This window comes from Canis lupus, chromosome 17 (genome assembly GCF_011100685.1).
Source record: "Canis lupus familiaris isolate Mischka breed German Shepherd chromosome 17, alternate assembly UU_Cfam_GSD_1.0, whole genome shotgun sequence".
NCBI lineage: Eukaryota > Metazoa > Chordata > Mammalia > Carnivora > Canidae > Canis > Canis lupus.
This window is the reverse complement of record NC_049238.1, coordinates 26,060,763-26,074,112: the sequence shown is the minus strand read 5'-3', so window position 1 is coordinate 26,074,112 and position 13,350 is coordinate 26,060,763. Positions and strand designations below refer to the sequence as shown.

The following is a 13,350-nucleotide window of genomic DNA, read 5'->3' as shown; positions in this document are numbered from 1 at the left end:
AAATTCTTTAGATGGCTCTGATTCACAACGCTAGTTAAAAATTCACTAGACTTAAAAAAAAAAAATCCACTAGACAACTCAATGAACTCAGCTGGGGCTTGGATCCAAGTAATTAATCACTCTCTCCTCTCTTCTCTGGACTGATTTTGAAACCAATTGAGGTATACTCTGAACTCCAGAATATGGAAATCAAAGTATTTGTTTTACTTTTTGATGTGCTATCACATTTGAGCCCCCAGATACTTGGTCTACAGTATAGCTCTTGGATTGATCCATAAAGTGAGAGTTTGGAACTACAGAGCAGATACATACCTCAGTTCGGAACTACTGTCCCATTAGGAAGAAGAGAGAGAGACAGGTCCACTCTCAGACAAGCCTGGGCCTTGACTCAAGTGTACTTATGGGGAAAGCACGGGTGGTAAAGGAGCACTCTCTTTTCTTGGGAATGTCGTGAGAGAAAGAGAGAGACAGACAGACAGGGCGAGTCAGGCTTCTCTAGTTCCTTCCACCACTCTTCCGGCATTGGACTCAAAGCAGAATAAAGAGAAGCTAAATTGTTCTTGCTGTTCTTTTCCTTCATAGTATGATGAATAGAAATTCTCTCTCTTCTAAGGAAAATTAGGGAGAAGGGAATAAGTGTATCTGATACTACTTTTCCATCAGCACCACCCTTAAAACCAAGCAAGAGATGCCTTTGACCCGGGCCTCTTGCTATAAGAAGTCCCTCTCTCTTCATTCTCCAGCTCATGGGACCAAGGGACATATTCACCTCAAGCCTGTACTAACCTCACCTCCTAGACCCTGCTCAGGTGCCTGAGACACCAGAATCCCCTGCTCAAAAGCCCAAAGCCTGCAGCTGGCATTGCATGGCCTCACCCCAGGCCCATACTCCCAAGGGTGGAGTGGCCTCTGATCCATGTACTCCTAGGCCTGAAGGGTGGCATTATGACGGTCTCTGGGTGGTAGGACAGACTGAGACTTTGGCTAGGGGTACCCACCTTTGCACATGAGGCCCCTGCAGAGAAGAGCAAGTTGAGTGAGGGCCAGCTCTTCCTGCACCACCCTCTTCTGCTCTGGAATTCCGAGAGTTTGGGAATTCTAAATTAAAATACGCCCTCCCACATCACTTTATAGGAATATTTATTAAGATTCAAAGCATAAAACAAATTTTAACAGTTTTTTAGCTTGATTTATAACTTTTAAATATTTAGATATGTGGTACGTGGGCCTCCATCTGTACTCTGGCTCTGAGCCCCACCAGGTTGAAGGCAGGCCTACTTCCATGTGCTTTATTTATTACAAAGCTTAATTAAATTCTTTAAAAGCCTATCTCTTTTGTTCATACACACACACACACACACACACACACACACACACACACCATCTGCCAAAAAAAAAAAGTTAACATGGTTATTTTGCACAGGGGTGGGGATTTGAGTGATTCAATATTTCCCTTATTTGTATTTTCTAATTTTCTCACAAATGAACATGAATCAAGAGCATACCCACCCCACAAAATAACCTCTATCTTACTGGTTATGGTCAGGGGAATCAACGGAGTCTGTAAAGCACACTCTAGTTCTGTGGCTAATACACATTTTTTTTTTTTTTTTTTGAAAAAAGAATTGTGGAGGCAAAAGCAGGTTTTCTGGCCAGACAGCTATAAAAATACCAAGACAGCTTTATCAACACTGGCACCAGACATCCTATAGGGCAAACTGATTTCGGTCAGTAGAACGATGAAGGGCACTTAGAAGGCTGGAAAAACTTCTGCAGCATTGTCTCTCAAACCACAGGGTTATGACCCCCACGGGGATTATGGAAACTGGAGCCAAGTTGCTGGATGCCCCCATCCAGGGACTCCCAACAGTCCTTGGGACCCAAAAGACCATCTACAATGCCCCTTTCTCTTGATCATAACAAGAACTAATTGTGCACAGTGGCTCACAAAATACTTCACACACAGCATCTGATACGATCCCCACAGCAATTCTGTCTGGCATGTAGGGCAGCAATTTGCATTTTATAGCTGTGGAAACTGAGGCCCAAAGTGGTTTCAGGGGCCCAGGTGTGGTCACGGCTAGGAAGTGGGGAGGCTGGAACTTCTCACCCTGATTCACCTGGTCGGTCAATTCCTCGGCTCATCCTTTCTCAGCCTGCTCCTGCCTATCATCATCTCGCTTTCCTTCTCCCGGCACCAGTCCAAAGGGAGAACTCCCAATGATATCAAAATCCACCACTTCATGAAAATCCACCACATTCTCTGCTTCTTTGCTTCCCTTATCCGCACATGCAGACTGGAAATATGGGGAGGCTGCTTCCTAAATGAAGACACTGAGAACATGATACTTTGGTGTCATGGCTTAGCAGCACTGAATGTCATCAAGCTCCCGACATAGGGACAGAAAAGGTGGTGTCGATGCTTATTATCAAGTGGTTTTAAGACACTCTGATGTGTATTGCTATTAAACTTTTTTTCAAGGCACTTGTACATGTGTCTCTTGATCGATCTTGTTAGAACATCTCTGTCTGTGGATGCTGACAGGCTAGAGTGGGTAAGGGCTTCCTCAAGCCCCCAAGCAATACAGGCTTCAAGCAGCACCCCTCTGCCTGTAAGCGGCGGTAATAACTTCTGTATGTCCACAGATACTGACGTTCATGTGAGCCTTTGGTCTGGAAAAAGTTAGCAATGCACGGGTTAGCTCCTTAATAACATTAACATGATTTACTTCTTCCCACCCCTTTCTGGCAACAACACCACAAAAGATTCAAATATGGCTGATACTTACCATTCAGAAGACCTCTTTAATATTATCAGTTTTCCGCCTCAAAGTCCTTGGCGGGAGTCCCTGTCCATAGATCACAATGTTGGCATGGAGCCAAGGGATGGTGTGGTTGACTCACGGGTCACTGCAGTTTATAAGAAGTCAGAAGAATAAAAAGGAAGACAGGTCTGACATCACTGGCAAGGGAAAAATTTTCGCATTGTGCTAGTGAACTAATTAGAGCTAGCTCTGAATGATGTGGGAGGAGTAAAGACACTGTCGAACAAAGCCTAGCACAAGGAAAAGGTCCACATAAAAAGTCCAACCACTTCTACTGAGTTTGCAAAGCTCAAAATTAACATTAACTTATTTATCCCAAAGCCAAAGGAAAAAAAAAAACCAAAATCTGCTCAAGTGAACTCTTTATTAATCATTTTATTAACCAAGGTGAAAGAGAAAGTGCTTTATAATAAAGTAATGAGAACACACACATAATGTGTGCACGTACACACACACACAAATGCACACACAATAGGCTTTAAATTGGCTTTGCTGCAAGCTCCATATTCAGGGTAAAAAGTACGTCTTTGTCCACTTAAGCTATGGCAATTTAAAAAAAAATAAAAGAAAAAATTTCAAGATAAGCTTGGCTTTATAATTCATTTGGTGAAAACCTAATGCAGCTACAATTATTAGTAGGCCTTGGTCTGTGAAAGACTCTATAAGAGTTAAAAGCAAGCCAGCACTACCTTTAGCCCATAGGGATTACTCTTTTATTAGTATAGTCTTGGGATTAGTGGAAATGTCTGTCTAATGAATGCAGCTACTATATTTGAGCACATGCCTGAATAAGCTACTTGTTGATTGAAACCTATCTATTTATAAGCACTTCTGCACGTTGTGAAAAATCCATCTGTATCACCACAGCATGGCGCCCACCATTTGAATAAAGGCTCTTTGCCATTTCACTATAGGGCCTGTCGACTGAACAGGCAGAAAGGAAGTGTGTTGCATCTACTTAACAGGTTTTATTCCTCACTCTTGGCCTGTAAAGTAGAGTTACCTTATCTAAACAGTGATTTAGATTGATGTGGATGTTATAAAAACAAAAGTGGAAAAAAGTACTTTTCATGGACTTACCCCGGGTTTTAACTTAGTAGATTGACCACAGTTTGGATAAATGGTCACAAAGAGCCCAAACTAGCCCTACCTTTGCTTATGTCACAGGCTTTGAGTAAGTCTGGAAAGTAGGTGAACTTACTGACTATATATACTCAGTATCATTTCTTCCTTAAATTTCTGCTTATGAATAGCACACTGATAGCCTGTCCAACAGAAACAAGTACAGCATGAAGAATAACCTGGAGATACAAATAATACTTGCAATGCTTGGGCTCCTCATTACCATACTGAGGCTCCATTTGAGGTAAGTCTAAGCACTCACCCTAAAATGGAACCTCAAAGTTCAACTCGGGGTTCTGTAGTTCTGAGCCCCACCACTGCCCTCACCAGCGCTTGACACATGCCCCATGGCTCTGTTTCCCAGACTCAGCATCAACTCCCTATGCTTCCTGAGTCTGGAGTTTGGGTATAGAGATGTTTCTTATTCCATTGGGGTTTACCTCTTCTGCAGTTAGGGCCCCCATTTACCACATGGCTTCTTTGGAAACAGGCTAATGAAACTTTACTAAATTAAAAAAAAAAAAAAAAAAAAAGACTGTAATAATCTTAACAGACCAGAGCCCATTATGAACTGAGATTGCACAGAATTTCTCTCCTTGAAGAAATGTATAAACAATGACAGGCAAACATTCCAGGCATCCCATTGTGATAAAGAGAAGACAGAAATCAGCTAACCACTGGAAGTTTTTTTCTAGCCCCAATATAGCAAGTAAAGAGAGTTCTAGCTATTTCTCTTTCCAGAGTCTCTGAGCTTTAATTTTCCAGTGATGTCCCAGATCTAGGTAGTGCAGAGTGAGAGCTCCATAACTTGTAGCTATTGGCATGATTATTCATGCTATGGAAACTCAATAAATATTAAAGAACTGCATCCTTTGTATCCTTCTAGTTGACAACACAAAAAAGTAATACCAAAAACAAGAGTTGTGATACTAGAAAACCAAAGTTGAAACTTATAAAAGACGTTTGGAAATGGCAAATATTTAAATTATAATATAGCAGTAAGAAGCATCAGAAACCCTATAGTAAATGAAATAGTGTTTTAAAGACACTTACCGAACTGGGTGGTACTGCAACTGGGTCAAAGTGCTCTAAGAGATGTTAAAAGCTTGATGGAAGGTATTATCACCATATTCACTTTACAGATGAAGAAATTAAGTACCTGAGTGTTAAGTGTTAGGAGGTATACAGATGAGGTTTTGATAAAATCCCAACTTTTCCTACTTTACCACAGAATTCCCCCATACATTTTCTTCAGTTATGTTAAACATTCACATAAGATCATTAAACATAATTACTAGATCTATGTCTTTAAAAGAAGATATTTAACAGGTCTCTCTTTTGTGAGAGTATTACAAGATAAAAGAGGGTGTAGGGCATAATCCTGGAGACCTTGATTCAACATAGCATTTGCAAACGTGCCTAGAAGATGATTCTTTTGTGACTTGGTTTGTGACAACTCACACTCACCCATGTCTTTCTACCTTGAAGTCAAAGGAAAACAAACTGACAACTAAAAACTTCTAACACTTGGAAATTCTTCTTCAATTTTCCATTTAATTCCTGAAATCTTTGACCTTCCAAGTATTTGTTGATCAACTGGGGATCACAGCTGGGTACTGATAGTTTATCTTAAAAACTCACTCCATCCAACCATCTATCCATCCATCCATCCATCCATCCATCCATCCATCCATCCATTTACCCACCTACTCTCCAACAGCTTCTGTAAAAGATTTGAATGGATATTTAACGTGAACTCAGGCTACTAGTTCCCTTTACTGGTCTTGCTCATAGTTACTATGTCTCCTTTAAAAGTAACTGTTTTGAGGCAGACATCAACATTTTTTTTTAAGACTAGTGTACTAGTGTACTAGAAAAGAGAAGCAAATGGTTGAGGAAAGGAAAAGCGCTGGTAAGCATTCATGACTAAAATCCATCCATGAAAGTTTTTAAAGATTGTTTTTCTACTGTTCAGAATACTTGTATTGTGGAGTATGCATTTGTAAATTTCTAATGGCAGCTGAAACTTGCAAAGAAGCAAGGGGTAGAAATTATTCACATTTTATAAATAAGAGCAGAGATAAAAAAACAAGGGTTAAATGACTTATGCATGGGACCCAAAATTCAGCAACCCAAGCCAGGACTGAGAATTCCTCACTATGACTTTTGTAGTGAGATTATTAAGCTCAGCTGCTGCCTTCAATATGTTTCCACAGACATTACTAAGAAAGCATTTTACTCTGGCATTTTTGTAACATGGCACCATTTATGGCTGTCTTCACTCATAATAACCTTATTAAACAACCGTCATTAGGGCTGGCAGTATACAAAATGAAGAGGGTCAGTCTGGTTACTAGTGGCTAATGGCTCAGTCAAAATTTGGAGTAGGTCATTTTTTTTCTTGATTTAGAAGCTAAAGGCATGCCCACATTTCTTATTTAGCCAAGCCTGAATCATTCTGACACACATACAAAAATCTCAAGAAGGAAAAAGGTTTTTGTCATTCAATCTACCCTTTTATCATTTTTGGATAATAAAGCAGCCGATCTAATGATTCCACAGACTTGTAGTATGTGACTTTTTTTCCTGCTATAGACTAAATTTTTCCAAAGGATGATCTAATTCATTCTAGGCTGAGAGAGAATAAACCCTACACTAAAAAGAAAATTCTAATTTTTTGTTCTTTGTACAGAAATACCATAGCACAGAGTACAGAATAATATAAATATACTAGATTCAATTGTGACTAAGCCTAAAGAAACAGGGAACTCTTAATGTACTTCGGAAAACCCAAACATGTCACAAAACATAAACGTTAGCCATTAAAGAGAAGTTTATTTAAAAAACCAATTATCTTGTGCTTTAGACACACAGGTATAAGAGAAATTCAGAAGGCGAAAGCTCCTTTTCCAAAACTGTTCCCAGCAGGATGGTCAGTACTGGTTTCGAAATTGGTTGCTTAGGCCTTGCAGCTCTATGACTAGGGCGTCCATAGTTGCTGTTTCATCAGCTAACTCCCTGGAAATTTCTCCACTGGCCACATCTGTAAAAAGTTGCTGCAACATGAAGAACAAAGCAGAACTCTCAAAACAATGACAATCTCTTTAAAATAAAATAGGTACATTGGATAGAATTATTAAAGTTCCCTGAATCTAATAAGACCACATGGTAGTAGCAGTGGCTAGTGTTTGTTCTGTTCACCACCCTGGAAATGTGCAAGCTGCAAAATTAAACCCGGCATTAAACAACATGCCTGAACTTGTAAATTCAAATGAGCTCTTCAAAATGAGTCTTCAAAATGGTTACCCTGAATACTGATTGTTCATTTCATTTTGATGGTTTCAGGATGAACGACGGACATTTTTCATCCAAACAAAACAAATCTATTCGTTGTGTATACAAGCAAAACAAATATATTTTATATTCAAGCTCATACAAATCATATCCCTTTTAAGCTAATTATTTGAAAATTAATTATGGCTTAGGACTCAGAGGCCACAAAGATGATCAGATTGGTAAAAGCAAAGAAGCCCAGCATATTAAAATAAAAATAAATGTGCCCTCTTCCTGTAAAAGGAATTGCCCACGGACGCACATTACAACATACTTCAATAAAGTCTCATAGCTGAGACATTTTGGAAAGCCCATTTGGAACTATCTGCTGAGCCAGGATGGGCACCCAAGAATATTAGCTTTAGGATTTTACAACCACATTGTATGTGTGTGTGTATGTGTCTGCTGTGTTGATCAGAAATGTAATTTACTCAGCATACTATCTACCTTTTTCTTTTTTTAATTATACTTTTAAATTTTTATTTGAGAGAGAGAGCGAGCACGCACGAGTGTGAGCCAAGGGTTTGGGGAGGAGGGGCGGAGGGAAAGAATCTCCAGCAGATTCCATGCTGACGCTTAACTGACTGAGCCACCCAGGTGTCCCACCATCTACCTTTTTCATCAAACCTGACTAGATGACTTGTTTACCATTACTACCACAGATGACAGCACGTGACAAGTGTGCTGATGGTTATTTTAAAAAGGGAGTCCCAAAGATGTTTCAAGTGATCGTATAATCACTGAGATAAGCTTAGAGTTTCACACAGTGATTTTTGGAGCCAAGAGCATTCACTTGAACACACAACTTTATCAACGTTTAGTAAAGATTTGTCACATTACTATATAGTCACACCATGTACAGCACTTCATAAGGGAATGACATAAGAACTGTTGCAGTGTGGGGACGCCTGGGTGGCTCAGCCGTTGAGTATCTGCTTTAGCTCAAGGTGTGATCCCACATCAGGCTCCCTGTGAGGAGCCTGCTTCTCCCTCTGCCTATGTCTCTCCCCTATAAACTAAGGAATGCTGTTAGAAACTATATTCCTTTACAGTCTGCTTCCAGCGATATAACCCACATGGGACTATACTGATTTCCTAGGTTCGGCCCCACACCTGACCTGCCACAGGTAGACAGCCCAGGCTCCAAACCCTCAGGGATTCTCTCTTGGGGTGCCCGGGTGGCTCAGTTAGTTAAGCCTCTGCCTTCAGTTCAGGTCATGATCTCAAGGTCCTGGGATTGAGCCCCGTGTCAGGCTCCCTGCTCGGTGGGAAGTCTGTTTCTCCCTCCCCCTCTGCCCCTTCCTGGCCACCTCCCTGTGCTCACTCTCTCAAATAGATAAAATCTTTAAAACATAATGTGGGCCTAAAATCACCCCTGATATAAAAGATGATTGAAGAGCGGTCAGTTCATGCTAGAGGTCCTTTTTTTCTTATGACACTTCTAATTAATTCACATTTCACTCTCACCTTTGCTTTAGATAACAAGCCCTGTAAATTGAGTCGAACTGAAGAAAGCACCTGTACAGCCTCCTGAGGACTGGATTTGTTTTTACTGTGTTTTATAGCCACTGAGAAATAAATATGGGGGAAAACATGCATTAGATACTGGTAATGATAATTTACAAGTACAAAAAGCCAATTACTTAATAATTCAGATTTTATAGTACAGACTTCAGAAATAGTCCTACATGGAAAATTTTTATTTTGGCAAAAGGACAATAATTATGTGCATAATTCCCATTATCCTTCTTCACACTTATTACTAAATGGAGAATTTTTAGGAAAATGGTTGATTTTTGCTAAGTTACAGATCTTTGGGAAGAGACCCTAAACACACACACACATACACTTATGAAATTAGGCAAAAAGACAAAAGGTGCCTACAGAGGGCAAAACCAAATGTAGCACATCTTTGGTGTAGCTTCCCAGGATACCAAGTCCCTAATGGGGGCTCAGTTGCCCATGACACCAGCCCAGGGAAGCAACATACCAAGTATTTACAGCTCAATTCTAGCTGCATTTTCACACTCAGGTTTTCCTTCCCTGGAAGAAGTGACTTCAACAATCTTTATGCTTGATTCAACGGTGACCACAACTGAGCTCTCAGGTTGCTGAGCCATGCCTGGCATCAGCAGGGAGCAGGAGAGAACAAAATCATACATGCATGACAGCTCTGTCTCCAGCATGCCCAGGAGCCCACCTTCCTAAAACATGAAATGATTGAGAGGGTATAATCCTCCCAAGCAGAAGGCCTGGTTATTAATGCTTTATAAGAACAAGTGAAAAGCTCTGTAAAAATGCAATGTCTGATATCTCTTTGCTGGTTTGCTCTTGTTTTTGTCCTTCTAAATTACGCTTGCCACAAAACAGACCAATAACCAGATCCTATTTTAAAACTACACTCAAGAAGGGCAAAGATGAAAGTCACATAGTGCCCTAGATCAGGAATGGGAAATAGAGGAGTCCTTATTTGCATGTAAATTCTCCTCCATTGATGAAGACTGCCTGTGCCTGGCAAAATTGTCTTATCATTAATATCTCCACGGTTGGTGAGAACCAACTTTGACATTCTCATTTCAAAGTAATTATTCGACTTTGACATTTCTCAGCTAAGGGTTGAAGAATGCATGATAATCAACAACATTCAACTTATTTTGAAGGGCAGAGTGAACTGAGAGGATTATGTCTGTGCCCCTTAGGAGAAGAAAGCTGTAACTATCATGGCTGAAGCAATGGGGCTGTTAAATACCTAGGAACATATCATAAACGGCTGTGCTTCTTTTTTTAAATCCTTATTTTCATTCTGGAAAAAAACACGAAAAAAAAAAAAACAACAAAATACGGCAAAAAGACAAAAACACTATTAGACCCCGTTTCCAAAAAGCACTAGAGACAAAGGTAGAGAGAGCTCTGGAAAGGGAGAGAAAATGCTGTTTGAAATCATCAGGAAATCTAAGATAGCAGTGCTTCCTCCAGAGGGCAGACTGTCCTTAAAACATATAACTATTATTTTGAAAGTTCCTGGATGGCAAAGACGGAACCAGCTTTTGCCCAGGAGATGTGTGTATGTGTGGACATTTTTTTTTTTTTAAATGTTGTATTTCCATTCTCGGAATTGAGTGAGGTAGACAACAGTTTTGGGGAGAAAGATAAAACAGAGAATAGAATAACAGAGAAAACCCAGTTCGTTCCTCAATTGACCACTGGTATACAAAAGCAACAAAGAAAAGGTAAAGATTTATCTTCATAAACCTAAAATATATCCAGAAACTAAAGCTGAACATCCACTCAAATATGCTTAAAATGTTGTAGGAATACCAAATTCATTAAAGTCAAAGCGAACTTAAAACATTTTTTTTCTCCCAGAATTGCCCTGATGAAAAAAATGATGCCCAAAACAGTTTAAAAACAACTTGAAAATACAAAATGAAGATTTTCTTCCTGCATTACTCATTTCTTTAACATGTGGACTTATATCTGACAGGTTTAATAGCATCAGTGAGTGATTACAGAAAGTATCTTGGCTTTGCCTGTTACAAAGCCAGCTGTTCAGAGAAATATTTAGGGTTGGCAATCTGAAGTAGATAAGATAAACTCTTCCAAGGAGATTGCACCTTGCTATAATTATGTACATAATACACCTGGGTATGGGTTTCCTCAAACATGGTACTACATCCACAAAGGTCAAAGACATCAGGCCTGAACTCCATCGGAGCCCACCCACTGTGAAGCCAGCCCAAGCACAGGAACTGGAGCCACATTCCATGGGTCTATCAGCAATAACCTCCATGTGGTCCACTCTGAATTTCAGCTAGACAGAGTTCATCCTGTCTACCAGTCTGTCAAGGGGTAGGCGGCCCAGATAATTGGATATTTGTATCCTTTTTGTCAATATCAAAGACCACAAGTTGAATTATCAACTACTAATAAGCCCATTTCTAAACTGTTTGAATATTCTGTGACTTCTTTAGAGACACGTTAAGCTTTACCCCGTTCTTCATTTTTTTCTCTTTTTAGTTTTGAATGCCTTATCAAACAGCTGAGCTCCTCTACTGCAGAAGGAACAGGCTTGGGGTGAGAAGGTCAGGGGTTCATATTTTAACAGTGTGCAAGATACTGTTAAGTGTTTAAATATATTTTCACTTACTCTTCCTAACAAGAAGGTAGGCATTACCCCCATTTTTGGACTTGAGTTAAGTCATCTACCCAATGCCACCCAGCCAAGTAGGTGGCAGACTGGTTCTAAAGTTTAGGTCTCTCTGATTTCAAGGGTCTGCTCTTTTTATGGCCCATCCCTCAGTGGCTCCCCAATTACTGTAACTATTAGTTGCCAAAAAAGTTAGAGGAGGACTTTGGGAGAGGTTCCTAGTCACCGTGATTCAATTCTTTAACACTGTGGCTTCAGTATTTTATTTGAACTGCATTCCCAGGGCATCACACATCCATATTCAATTCTAAATATAAAAATGCCTTATTAAATTTAACTGGTATATTTTTTATTAATGCAAATAATGAAAAGGGGCCTTTATCTGGAATATACCCAACAGGCATGCAACCTTTTATGTAAGGTTATCTCTCCCCTCAAATACTACCCACTAAATTTCCCACAGGCAGGGATAGGATTATATTTTTTATTTCTTTTGCATATGCCATAGCTTTTTGTACATTGCTATGTATTTCAGTAATCTATATATTTCTGAGAATAAATATTTTCATTTATAAAGAAAGACTGAGTCAGGAAATGTTAACAAACTTCCTTAATATAACATCATCAGCACAAACAGATTCTGTGTATTTGAAGGTTAGACACAGCTGTAAAGCTCCTAATAACCATCACTTATTCCAATGGTATTTAAGCCTCTACCCTTCATACATACCACTCCAGCCTCTATTTGCTCATATTGCTCCAAAGTGCTTTCTACATAGTAGTTGGTCTTATAAAGATTTGCCGCATTAAATATGACAGTTTACATATAATGAAATAATCTGAAATTATTTGTAATGGAACTTCACTTTTAACAAATACGTTTTCAGTAAAAACACATTAATACATGGCAGAGATATTGAACATCACATCAAATACCATGCGCAAGTCCTAAGGCTCTCTGAACCACTTCCTTAAATGATGTCATATCTTTCTCCCAAGAACTGGACTGTGTGTCACACTTGTATGCCTTAGAGAGATACTGGAATGCCTAAGGACAAAAAAGAACAATGTTCAGAATAACAAGTAGAATTCACATTTCAAACTCTGCTTCCTGGAAGCCATATGGAACTAATTCTAACTTGAAAAACGAACATCTGTGTTATGCAGCCCAGTCTTTATTATTCTCGTCAAAGAAGGGGTACAGATGCACACCCAACAGCAATAAGCAATTAAAAGCAATCAAATGGATGTATCTGGATAGAAACATTTCCCTCCAAACAGAAAACCAGAAATGCCAGCTTTGGAAACCTAGAAGAAGTGCACACACCTTTCCTCAGCTTTATAGCCACTAGCCGAAGAGCCTGGTTTAGAGAATGAGGCATGAACTTGGTGACACCTACAGAATTACCGATAGGTGTATACACTCATGGAAGTTTAAAACACTCTTTATAGCCCCATCCTGCAGATTCTTGAGGGAGAAGTCACAGATCAGAGAATTCAGACTACCCCTGACTCCATATAGGTGAGAGCACATAATTCAATAAGAAATGGAAAGACAGAAAGTAGGAGTGTGTGCATACGTGTGTGTATGTGTTCTCTGGGCTGACAAGCAACAGTAGAAGCCAGCTGGGTGGACTGAGGAGGGAGAGATGGCTAGGAATCCCACAGATTAGCTGTACTGCAGCAAATTCCAAACTCACACAGGAGTACATCTGATTTGTTGTGGATGTTTTGAAAAGAACAGAAAACAATTATTTCAACCTTGGAAACTCTGGGGGCTCCTTTGAGTTCTAAGATAAGAGGCCCAAGGCATAACTTGGGTGTAACTGGTATTCTAAAGCACTTTCGAGAAAGGGGCAGGACAACCTCTGTAAAGCATTTTGTGTTTAGACGTAAAAGCTTTCCTTCAATATTCTTATCTAG

General features: G+C 39.7%; 1 protein-coding gene across 1 annotated transcript in view; it reads right to left on the bottom strand.

Annotated features, from left to right (window-relative positions):
* Window positions 1–6,762: 6,762 nt before the first annotated feature.
* TTC27 (tetratricopeptide repeat domain 27) overlaps window positions 6,763–13,350 on the bottom strand; it is a 172,432-nt gene continuing 165,844 nt past the window's right edge. The window contains exons 18-20 of the mRNA XM_038561237.1: window positions 12,364–12,475; window positions 8,748–8,848; window positions 6,763–7,003 (exon numbers count right to left, since the gene is read on the bottom strand). Coding sequence (XP_038417165.1) covers window positions 6,881–7,003; window positions 8,748–8,848; window positions 12,364–12,475 — 336 coding nt within the window. The 3' untranslated portion in view covers window positions 6,763–6,880. The remainder of the gene's footprint in view (window positions 7,004–8,747; window positions 8,849–12,363; window positions 12,476–13,350) is intronic.